A 12,954-nucleotide genomic window follows, 5' to 3' on the forward strand; every position below is an offset into this window, starting at 1 on the left:
CGCATGGAGCTATGCCATGGAACAAGCAGGGGTGAAACAAGTGCTCAACTCAGGGCAGTCATGGGAAATCTGCTTCCTCTATCTCGCTCTGGGAGCAAGCAAGTATATGCATGCTCTTCATAAGCAGTCTAGCTCTCTTACAGCCTTCCTGGTAGTTCTCCTGCTTTTCAAACCAGGTAAGGGGCTCCACTTCTCCGTGTTACAGCCCTGGACTGGAGTACCCAATATGTTGCTCCCACCTCTCACTCCCCAGAAAGTATCGCCACTTGTGTAATCCCTCTTTTCTTCTCTGTCCCCTCTAAGAGGTGCAAGTCCTGATCTGTCCACTTCTCTTACCTTCCTATTTAATTCCATGTGGCGCTCTCTTACAGCCTTGGTTGGACAAGAGTCTTGTCAGTCTCCGGTTTGTTTTCAGTGAAAATTACTCTACACATAGATGTATTTTGATGTGTTCATGGTGGGAGATGAGGTCCACACCCTCCTATGGTGGGAGATGAGGTCCACACCCTCCTAGTTTGCCACATTGATTCCCTAGAACCATCTTATTTTTATTGTGCAGACTAGATGAGTTAGAAATAGACCTCTTTGTGTATGCATGTGTATGTGAGTATATAAACAGAAAGGAGGCATACATATTTAGTAAGAGAAGAGTTAGCTAATAAATGCCGTTTAGCCATAAAGTCAAATTTTAATTTTTACTTCACAACATTATAGAATGAATTCCAGTTGAGTAAAAGTGCTAAGTATAAAACCTTAAGGTGGAAAAAAATATGAAGTAAATTTATAGGATAACTCTGAATGAGAGGAGATTTGTAAAGTTTAATACAAATTGAAGAAACAGTTAATCAATTGATGGAAGACTATTCATTAAACAACCCTTTCTTTCCTGATTGGTTTGTTTTGCTCTTCCTGTTTTATTTGGGAATTTACTTTTGGATAATCTCATTTTTTCATTTATCTATATACTGATTCTTAATTTGCAACCAAATTATTTCAGTTACTGGTACTTCATTATATATTTTAATATATAATACATCAAGTCTGTTTGCTTATTGATTATTATTTTTCTACAAAACTTTTAGAATTAATTTTGGTGCTTTCCCAAAGAAGTCCTCCTTTGATGTTTATTTGAGCTGAATTAAGTTGTGGATTATTTTTGGATTAAAAAGCCATGTAAAGTTACATGTTCAATTCATGCCGTATACTAAATAGTTTCCAGGAAGAATCAAAGGTCAAATACAAACTATCACACACACTAAAAAGGAGGAAAACAAGGGGGAGGAAAAGGAGAAAAAAAATAGAAAAGTAGGAAAAACAGAAATATTGGCTAATAGTAGAATTTGGATTAAGAAAAGAAATTCTAAACAAAAGTGCATGAAAGTAATTGTATTTAAAAAATAATATATCAATTTTATAATTTTATTAATTATAAATAACACAAACAAGTATGAAAATACTATCAGCACACAGAGAAATTATTTACCACTAATAGTCACAACATTTTATTTATTTATTTTTTAAAAAATTTTTTGATTTTTTTTTATTAGTTGGAGGCTAATTACTTTACAACATTTCAGTGGGTTTTGTCATACTTTGACATGAATCAGCCATGGAGTTACACAGATAAATATTTTTCTCTACAAACATTGGCACAAATAAATGAGGAAAAAATTAGTAAGACAAAGAGAAAGTGAATAGAAAATTCATAGATGTAAAAATGGCCAGAAAACAAATAAAATATTAATATATTTCAGCATTACTCAAAAATTAGAAAAATAGCAAAACTGCCTTCATTAATATTTTTTAGAATGCTTATTGAGAATATATTATGTAAGCTGCTATTCTATGTTCCATAATATATAATATGGTTGATGCCTTCAAAAAGGTGAAGGACCTTAATCACACTTCAGGTTAAAGTAGATCTGAAGCTACTGTAGCCAACTTGTTATAATATGTTGTTAATTATTCTACAAAATATCTATGTGACTCTGTGTGTGTGTGTTTATTCCTCCTGACTCCTTTTTTCCCCATTCTTGGAATTGGATCTAGATCAAACCTCATTACTTTAAATATAGATCATTGCAAAGTTAGGGGCTTTCCAGGTTGTGCAGTGGTGAAGAATCCGCCTGCCATTGTAGGAGGTGCAAGAGACTCAGATTTGATCTTTGGATCAAGAAGATTCCCTGGAGTAGGATATGGAAATCCACTCCAATATTCTCGCCTGGAAAATTCCATGGACAGAGGATTCTGACGGTCTTCTACAGTCCAAGGGGTTGCAAAGAGTTGGATACGACTTGAGTGAAATAGTTAACTAAGGCAGGTTGATGAGTCCAAGCCTAAAGCCCCTTTAAGGAGGAGGTAAACGTTCTTTCTTTTTCACTTTCTTTTGTCTGAAACAAGCAGGCCTTGTAGGCAGCAGTATCACTTGTTCAAGGACATGCCTTTTTTTGAGCTGCAGATGTATGTTACGGGAGAAGGTCTGGGTAAAAACTTCCACAGTCTTGAGCTCTGAGTTAATCTGTTCTTTCTGGCTAATCTTGTGCTGATGTCATCCCAGGATGCATGTTACAGGAAAGGGTCTGGGCAAAATTCTCACAGCCTTGACACATTTTTTATCTATTCTCAGCAGCTGGTTGAGAAGTATATAAGGCCCTGCTTAAACTAGTGATGCGGGTACTCTCCTGACCCCTTCCAGTGCTTCTTGCTGGACGCTTTCTCCATCCCTTTTACTTGAATAAATTCTACACAAAGCTCTGAGTGACAGACTGTCTTTGGTCCCAGAGTTAAATCTTCTCATTTGGAGACCATGAATCCAGTGGCGCTGTTCACCATTCGCTATCATGAGCAACTGAGCAAACTCTCACACGTGCAATTAGTTAGCTTGCTTCTAGTCTCTGTCTCTCCCTGAAACTCATCTACTTGTGTCTACCAGGTCAGTTTTCTGAGTAAGAAGTATCCTTTCAGTCTGCCAGAAAATTTTAAGTATTTCAAACAGTCTACATAGAATCAGATATAAAGTTTTCCATTAGCTTAACAAGGTAAATCAAGGCAAATTCTTCTAAACATTTAATTTTGATCCTTTGTTGAGTTATTAAATTGAAAACACTGATCTGAGACAATTCTATAAGAATAATCTGAGTTGGTAATAAAAGTTATTATTGAGTTTCCTCCTGATTTAGTCTGGTATTTGTGGAATTTGGATTAAGAGCTGCCGGACAGTTTTGAATTTCATTCATATATCTTTAAACCAACATAGTCTAATGATTTATAGATTAAAACTTTACATAAGAATCTATTTTTCATTTTCTGTGTCCCTTAATCTATAAATCATTTAAATAAAATCAGTTTTCTGTAGAAGATTAAGCTTGTTTAAGAATAGTATAAGTCCTCATAATTTTTTTCAGAACATTTATCACTTCCTTGTTTCTCAGGCTATAAATAAAAGGGTTTAATAAAGGAATTACTATTGTGTAAAAAATTGCCACTGGTATATCTTTATCCCCTTCTTCAAATGGTCGAATATACATGAGAAGACAAATGTAGAATATTGAGACAGATAGGAAGTGGGATGCACAAGTAGATAAGGCTTTACCTCTCCCTTCTCTGGATTTTATTTTGAAAACAGTGAAAAGAATGTAAGCATAAGAAATCAAGACAGTGGCAATGGTAATGATCTGAATTGGCATTGAAAAAATATATATCATTAGTTCATTAATATAAGGGTCAGTACAGGAAAGTCTATATAGTGGAAGAATGTCACAAAAAAAGTGGTCAATTTGACTAGATCTACAGAAAGTTAACCTCAACAGAAGTCCTACATGAATCACAGAATGCAGGTTACTAGCTATGTAGGCCCCCGTGGTCATCTGAATGCAGAGTTTCTGTGACATCATGGTGTGGTACTGCAGTGGTTTGCAGATGGCCACATAGCGGTCATAGGCCATTGCTGCCAGGAGAAAGCAATCTGCAGTTTCAGCAAGGCAGAGAAAATAAAATTGTGCCATGCATTCATAGAGGGAGATCATTCTGTCTTTAGAAAATAAATTCTGTAGCATCTTGGGGGTTATGGCACTGGAGCAACAGAAATCCATCAGAGCAAGGTTACCCAGAAGGATGTACATTGGTGTGTGAAGATGACGTTCCCTAAAAATCAATGCCACCAGACCAAGATTGCCCACTGTAGTGATCAGATAGATGGCAAGAAACACCAGGAACAGAAGGGTCTTCAGCACTGGATGATCTGTAAATCCTTTGAGAATGAACTCAGTTGTCAAAGATTGATTTTCCTTAGCCATTCCTGGCTTTTCAGCTGGGATAGAAATGGCAGAGAAATGAGATTCTAAATTAGAATGTATCTATTTCTTTCCTCTTGGAGAAGGCAATGGCAACCCACTCAGTACTCTTGCTTGGAAAATCCCACAGACAGAGGAGGCTGGTAGGCTGCAGTCCATGGGGCCGCTACAAGTCGAATACGACTGTGTGACTTCACTTTCACTTTTCACTTTCATGCATTGGAGAAGAAAACGGCAACCCACTCCAGTGTTCTTGCCTGGAGAATCCCAGGGTCGGGGGAGCCTGGTGGGCTGCCGTCTATGGGGTCGCACAGAGTCCAATACGACCGAAGCGACTTAGCAGCAGCAGCAGCAGTTCTTTCCTCTAATTTCCCCACATACAAAAAGAAAGAAGCTCATCTTTAATCATCCTGTGCTGTACCCTGAATACTAGTACATGCATAGTAGATTAAGTCTGTGAAAATAAAAGTATCACAGACTGTGTACTGAGGGGTAGTCTAAAAATCCTGTGTAAATTCTCAGGGCAGAAAACATTTTTATGCATGAATTACCTAATGCTGATGTACTAATTCCTGGTTAATATATATAATTTGACATTTCCAAAATTAGAGGACATAAGAAAATTTTATGGTGTTTTTTTTTCTCCAGGAAAAAAAAGTTTTAAATACAGTCCTATGGGATTGATATGGTGTTTGAAAATAAATTAATTTAGACATTTAAAATGTCTAATTTTTAAAACTGCCTAGAAACATAGGTGGCTGTAAAAATTGTTTCTCTTGCTTAGTATCCCTTTACCAAGGGATAATTTAAAGGAAGACATTTTCAGCCTTTAAGACAGTAAGAAAATAGCAATTTTAGAAGTTTTACTAATGGGTTAATTTTGTTATCATTTTTATATTTACTTCATCACATTCTGGATCCTACTACTATGGTGGTATGGCATACTGCCTCTAGAAGTTATTATTCCTAATTATTCATTTATCCTAGTACTTCCTGTCTTAAGGTTTAACTCCTAAATACATGTTTAACATTATGAGATTATGAGGTTACCAAGTCTCCATTCAAAGTGTTTATATAAATACCTATCTTGTACTCTATTATGGGCTTCCCAGGTGGCTCAGTGGGTAAAGAATTCACCTGCAATGCAGGATACAGGGATTCAATCCCTGGATCTGGAAGATTCCCTGGAGGAGGGCATGGCAACCCACTCCAGCATTCCTGCCTAGAGAATCCCATGGTTAGAGGAGCCTGGCAGGTTACAGCCCATGGAGTCGCAGAGTCGGACACAACTGAAGCAATTGAGCACATCACACACACTCTGTTATACCTCTTCTAAGCAACTAATGTCATTTTGGCAAATCCCATGGAGGTTCTACCTTTATTGTACGATTAAGTTTACAAACTCATCATTTCCTTCTAATGCACTATATATTTATTGAAATTCACTGATCACCCAGATTTATTATAAATTTACTGTAGTTATGTTTAGTTAATATTGCAAGAAGGATAAGTTTTAAGGAACGGTAAAGTCAAATTTCTTCTTTTGCATAAATTGATAAAATCTTTCATTTCTTAATTTTTCAAATAAATAATGTTAGAGAAGAACCTGAAAGTTCTTCAAAGTATATTACTTTAAGAACACATTTCATTTAACTTTTTCCCTTTCTTATCCTTGTCTATTCTGAATTTAATACACTGTTTTACTTTTTGTTCACATAGCATCATGAGGTTTTCTAGATCTTTATCACTAGAGGGCTGTAAAATGAGTAAAATATCTTTACCCTTTATAATGTAGGTCTATAACAGTGTTTGAAAAATCTTTCAGAATTAAAGTATTTTAGACAGCGTTTTATTATTATTTTAGCAATACCTGATGGTGAGTCAACTAAAGTTACTTGTCACGTGGACTATGGATTAGTTTTCAATAATCATATTCTATAGAGAAGATATTGGATCAGAGTAGTCCTGAGTGAAAACTCATTTTCTCTTCCCCAACTTGAAACATGCATTATTATGTAAATTAAACTGAATTAGAAATCAGTTTACTTTATCTCCCAGAATTATTTTACAGAATTGTTTATAGACTTACCTGTATATCTGCTGATAAGATAGTGGTACATTTGCAGTCAGAATAGGTACTGTGTCTTGTTATGGCCTTTCATGGTGTCTCCAATTTAGAGAGGAACCAAGAAAATTATTAATTAGATAAAATGAACAACCAATTAAAAATACTGACATTTTAGGAAAATGGGTGTTTCTGCATTTTAACTTTTTAAATAAATTAGAAATTAGTCCTCATATTTTGAGTTCACTGATATTTTATAGTATCTAATTGGCCACCTGATGCTATTTGTTTTTAGCAAAATTAATATTAAAGCCTTGGTCTTGAAAACATTTGGGAATCAATTATGAAAAGTTAGAACACTCCATCCACCAATATGTCAGTGACAATAATTATCTTAGCCTCGGAGCAAAGTAAAAGTTTTCCATCGATTCTAAAGGGATTTCCTTGGCATCTGCATCAGCGTTTCTGCAGAAACTTTTAACCTGAGAGACGTAGTTCCCAAAACAAAGGTAAACCAGAGAGCATCAATTTAAGATGGATATCTTTTGAAAGTCTGAGGTTAAATCAAATGGCCATCTCTAAAGCTGGCTTAAGGATCATGTTGACTTTTCAAACACTTGATCAAAATAAAACTGTGATCTAGGTATACAGGGACACAAAGAAGGGCATAACTTAGAGCTAAGAGCAGGCATCACAAAGAATTCCAATGATTCTTCAAGGAAAAGCTAAATTTCACTAAGCAGAACATGTGTGGTAGGGTGTAATAGGAAGAAACAGCATATTTAAGGAATAGAGAGTAAACCTGGGTAGCCAGAGTCTGTGTGTATTCTAGGAATAGGAGGGGCTGAGAGGTTCTGGTTGTAACTGGTTCTGTTTTTGGCACCCTCCATTTTTGCTGACATTGCTCTCTCACCAAGATAACTTCTCCTTTCCTAATTACCAAATTCAAATACATTTTTCAATTATTATCTTAATTCAGTTCAGTTCAGTTCAGTTGCTCAGTCATGTCCAACTCTTTGCAACCCCATGAACCTCAGCACGCCAGGCCTCCCTGTCCATCACCAACTCCCAGAGTTTACTCAAACTCATGCCCGTCGAGTCAGTGATGCCATCCAGCCATCTCATCCTCTGTCATCCCCTTCTCCTCCTGCTCCCAATCCCTCCCAGCATCAGGGTCTTTTCCAATGAGTCAACTCTTCACATGAGGTGGCCAAAGTACTGGAGTTTCAGCTCCAGTATCAGTCCTTCCAATGAATACCCAGGACTGATCTCCTTTAGGATGGACTGGTTGGATCTCCTTGCAGTCCAAGGGAATCTCAAGAGTCTTCTCCAACACCACAGCTCAAAAGCATCAATTTTTCAGTGCTCAGCTTTTTTCGCAGTCCAACTCTCACATCCATATATGACCACTGGAAAAACCATGGGCTTGACCAGATGGACCTTTATTGGCAAAGTAATGCCTCTGCTTTTTAATATGCTATCTAGGTTGGTCATAGCTTTCCTTCTAAGGAGTAAGCGTCTTTTAATTTCATGGCTGTAGTCACCATCTGCAGTGATTTTGGAGCCCAGAAAAATAAAGTCTGACACTGTTTCTACTGTCTCCCCATCTATTTCCCATGAGGTGATGGGACCAGATGCCATGATCTTAGTTTTCTGAATGTTGAGCTTTAAGCCAACTTTTTCACTCTCCTCTTTCACTTTCATCAAGAGGCTTTTAAGTTCCTCTTCACTTTCTGCTATAAGGGTAGTGTCATAAGGGTAGTAACCTCATATCTGAGGTGACCAATATTTCTCCTGGCAATGTTGATTCCAGCTTGTGCTTCTTCCAGCCCAGCGTTTCTCATGATGTACTCTGCATATAAGTTAAACAAGCAGGGTGACAATACACAGCCTTGACGTACTCTTTTTCTTATTTGGAACCAGTCTGTTGTTCCATGCCCAGCTGTAACTGTTGCTTCCTGACCTGCATACAGGTTTCTCAAGAGGTAGGTCAGGTGGTCTGGTATTCCCATCTCTTTCAGAATTTTCTACAGTTTATTGTGATCCACACAGTCGAAGGCTTTGGTGTAGTCAATAAAGCAGAAATAGATGTTTTTCTGGAACTCTCTTGCTTTTTCAGTGATCCAGTGGATATTGGCAATTTGATCTCTGGTTCCTCTGCCTTTTCTAAAACCAGCTTGAACATCTGGAAGTTCACAATTCATGTACTGTTGAAGCCTGGCTTGGAGAATTTTGAGCATTACTCTACTAGCATGTGAGATGATAATTAGCCATACATTAATAATTAGTCACTGTTGATCACACGGAGAAGCAATGGCACCCCACTCCAGTACTCTTGCCTGGAAAATCCTATGGACGGAGGAGCCTCGTAGGCTACGGTCCATGGGGTTGCTAGGAGTCAGACACGACTGAGCAACTTCACTTTCACTTTTCACTTTCATACATTGGAGAAGGAAATGGCAACCCACTCCAGGGTTCTTGCCTGGAGAATCCCAGCCTGGTGGGCTGCCGTCTATGGGGTCACACAGAGTCGGATACGAGTGAAGTGACTTAGCAGTGGCAATTGATCACACTCTAATACTCATTGCCTCCTCAGGATTCTATGATAATAATTTTTATTCCTGCATCTCTGACATTTTTCTCAGTGTTATATTAGATCCTCTTTTCCTCACAACTACATATTTGTTTAATTAAAAAAAGCCCATCCTTGAGTACATTTAAAAAATCATGGCACTTTGTTCTAAAAAACTATTAATTTATAAAGGATTTTTCTTAAAAAAATTTTTTTAATGTAGACCATTTTTAAAGTCTTTATTGAATTTGTTACAATACTGTTTCTGTTTTATGTTTTGTTTTTTTGGCCACAAGTCATGTGGAATTGTAGCTCCTCCACCAGGGATGAACCCACACCTCCTGCATTGGAAGGTGAAGTCTTAACCCCTGGATGGCCAGGAAAGTCCTGTAAAAAGAATTTTTCTAATATTTAGCTTGTAAATTGCCATATTCCTTGATGTCAGTCAGCTATTCTTGCTAACTAATCAGAATGTGTTGAATATATATATATATATATGTATATGTATATATTACATTTTTATATTTAAATGCACCTACACCTCATTGAAATTCTTTGGAATATTTTTTATGTCCTCTTTCTCAAAATTACTTTTGCTGTTGGGGTCTTTTTGTGATTCCACATGAACTGTAAGATTTTTTTTTTCTATTTTGATGAAAACTGCCATTGGGATTTTTATAGGAATTGCATTGAGTCTATAGTTGGCTTTGGATAGTATGGACGTATTAACAATATTAATTCTTCCAGATCATGGACATGGGATATTAGTCCATTTTTTTTTTTTTGCATTTGTTCTAATTTCTTTCATCAATGCCTTATTGTTTTTAGTATGTAAATCTTTTACCTGTTTGGTTCATCTTACTCCTAAGTATATCATTGGGTTTCTTTGTTGTTCTTCATTCAACAGTTATTTATTGAACGTTGTGCCAGATATTGGAGTAGGAAATACAACCCACTCCAGTATCCTTGCCTGGAAAATTCCATGGACAGAGAAGCCTGGCAGTCTGTGGTCCATGGAGTCACAGAGTCAGACACGACTGAGTGACTCAGCATGCACGCATGTGCCAGATATAAAACTGGAGAGACAAGCATTAAACAAAACTGTGTGAATTGTTTATATTTACAGTTGTGCAATGCAGGAGACCCTGGTTTGATTCCTGAGTCAGGAAGATCCCCTGGAGAAGGGAAATGCTACCCACTCCAGTGCTCTGGCCTGGAGAGTTCCATGGACTGTATAGTCCATGGGGTCGCAAAGAGTCAGACGTGACTGAGCAACTTTCACTTCACTTCACTTCACAATTGTGAAAACGCTACAATGAAGTAGAGCAGATGTGTGAGAAACTTAACCTTAGCAGCGGAATCAGAGAGAAGGTTTTCTTACCGAAGTATCATTTGAGGTGATGCCAATTAAACAGATTCACAGGGATCAGAAGGAAAGTGAGGAAATAGATGTGACTTAAACAGGGATTCAAGATATTCTTGAGTTTATACTTTAGAAGTGTTCTCTAGGAGTTGGTTAAAGCATCATATTAGACTTAACTCTCTTCTAAAGACTTGTTTAAGTTTGAGGGTACACTTGAGAAACAGGAGTGGTAAGCATAAAATTTGGTCCAGTCAGTCCTTATAATTCTCTTTGTTAAACTGCCATATACTGAGTGTTATTAGTTGTGTGTTTCATGTCAAGCATGAGCAAATATTTCTGAAGTTAATTTTGACACTTTAGGTTGAGTGTCACCAAGAGGATTGTATGTCATTCTTGGCTCCAGACTTTGTATATTTGTTGTATATTTGTTATATCATCAGTTGGAACCATTTAAATAAATTTATGTGCTATGGATGCTTATAAGGTTGAGTGTTTTGAAATAAAGGATGATTTTATTTGTGCTATAACTTAAATAGGACAAATTATTTTAATAGCATTAAATATATATACAGTATATATACTTCTGTACACTTCTATACACAGTAAAGTAATGAAAAGTAGTATAAAGACTTCTATACACAGTAAGGTAATGAAGCCTCAAATGTTTGTTGGGAACATGAAAGCTTCTGGCAATATGTGCAAAGTTAAATAATAAATGAAAACTTGGTGACGATCATTATCACTGATACATAGTAGCTGACAAAAAGGCAGAACACAATAGGTTATCTCATCTAGGTTTTCTCATAGCTAGCAAAGTAATATTATGAATATTTTATTTTTTTACTTTATTTTTTATTGGAGTATAGTTACTTGACAATGTTGTGTTAGTTTATAATGTACAGCAGAGTGAATCAGCCATGTGTACACATATATCCCCTCTTCCTTGGATTTCCTTCCCATTTAGACCACCACAGAGCATTGAGTCGAGTACCCTGTGCTATACAGTCGATTTTCATTAGTTATCTATTTTGTAGGTACTAGTGCATATGTAACAATCTCCCAATCCACCCCACATCCCACTTCCCATCTTGGTATCCATACTCTTGTTCTCTATATTTGTGTCTCTAGTCCTGTTTTGCAAATAAGTTCTTCTATACCATTTTCCTCCCTGGGGAAGGAAATGGCAACCCACTCCAGTGTTCTTGCCTAGAAAATCCCATGGACAGGGAGCCTGGTGGGCTATAAGTCCATGGGGTCGCAAAGAGTTGGACATGACTGATAGACTAATAGACATACCATTTTCCTAGATTCCACAAGTTAATATGCATGTTAATATATAATATTTATTTTTCTCTTTCTGACTTCACTCTTGTATGACAGTCTCTAGGTCTATCCACATCTCTGCAAATGGCACAATTTTGTTCTATTTTATGGTTGAGTAATATTCCTTTGAATTTATGTACAACATCTTCATTTTTCATTCCTCTGTTGATTGCGTTTAGGTTGCTCTCATTCCTGGCTATTGTAAATGGTGCTGCAGTGAACATTGGGGTGCATGTATCTTTTTGAATTTTGGTTTTCTCTGGGTATATGCCCAGGAATGGAATTGCTGAGTCATATGGTAGTTCTATTTTTAGTTTTTTAGGGAACCTTCATACTGTTCTCCATAGTGGCTGTATCGATTTATATCCCCATCATTAGGGTAAGAGGGTTCCTTTGTCTCTACACCCTTTCCAGCATTTATTTGAAGATTTTTCAGTGATGGCCTTTTGGATGGGTGTGAGGTGATTCCTCGTTGTAGTTTTGATTTGCATTTCTCTAATTAGTGATATTGAGCATTTTTTTCATGTGTTTGTTGGCCATGAACATGTCTTCTTTGGTGAAATTTCTATTTAGGTCTTAAGCCCATTTTTTGATTGGGTGATTTGTTTGTTTGTGTTTAATATAAAGCTGCATGAGCTGTTTGTATATTTTGAGTATTAATCCCTTGTCAGTTGCTTCATTTGCAAATATTTTCTCCTACTCAGGGTTGTCTTTTCTTTTTGTTTGTGGTTTCCTTTGCTATGCAAAAGCTTTTAAGTTTCATTAGATCCCATTTGTTTATTTCTGTTTTTATTTTTATGATCCTAGGTGGTGGGTCAACAAAGATCTTGCTGCGATTTATGTCAAAGAGTCTTCTGGCTGTTTTCTTCTAAGAACTTTATAGTGTCCAGCCTTACATTTAGGTCTTTAATCCATTTTGAGTTTATCTTTATGATTGGTATTAGGGAGTGTTCTAATTTTGTTCTTTTACATGTAGCCTTTCAGTTTTCCCAGCACCACTTATTGAAGAGACTATGTTTTCTCCATTGTATGTTCTCGTGTATTATTGTTTTTGATTCTTTTGTGAGTGGGATTATTCTCTTTCTCTTTCATATATTTTGTTGTTAGTGTATAGAAATGCAGCTGATTTTGTATCCTCCAACTTTACTGAACTTGTTGATTAGTTCTAATAGTAGTTTGGTAGAGTCTTTAGATTTGTCTATATGTAAGAGCATGCCATCTGAAAACAAGGATGATTTTGCTTCTTTATTTCCTATTTGGATGTCTTCATCTCTTTCTCTTGGGAAAGTATTGTTAACATTACTCTGGGAAGTATTGTTAACATTGTGTTAAGTGGGAG

General features: G+C 36.6%; 1 protein-coding gene across 1 annotated transcript; it reads right to left on the minus strand.

Annotated features, from left to right (window-relative positions):
* Positions 1 to 3,359: 3,359 nt before the first annotated feature.
* LOC136152465 (olfactory receptor 5K4-like) lies at positions 3,360 to 4,295 on the minus strand. Its single transcript, XM_065913772.1, has one exon. It carries the CDS (start codon positions 4,293 to 4,295, stop codon positions 3,360 to 3,362), a length of 936 nt encoding a protein of 311 aa, XP_065769844.1.
* Between the last annotated feature and the right edge of the window lie 8,659 nt (positions 4,296 to 12,954).

Source organism: Muntiacus reevesi, chromosome 21 (genome assembly GCF_963930625.1).
Source record: "Muntiacus reevesi chromosome 21, mMunRee1.1, whole genome shotgun sequence".
NCBI classification, from domain to species: domain Eukaryota; kingdom Metazoa; phylum Chordata; class Mammalia; order Artiodactyla; family Cervidae; genus Muntiacus; species Muntiacus reevesi.

What these genes read in the sequence shown, in the direction of transcription:
- LOC136152465 (XM_065913772.1), bottom strand. Translation starts at nt 4,295, where the DNA reads ATGGCTAAGGAAAATCAATCTTTGACAACTGAGTTCATTCTCAAAGGA.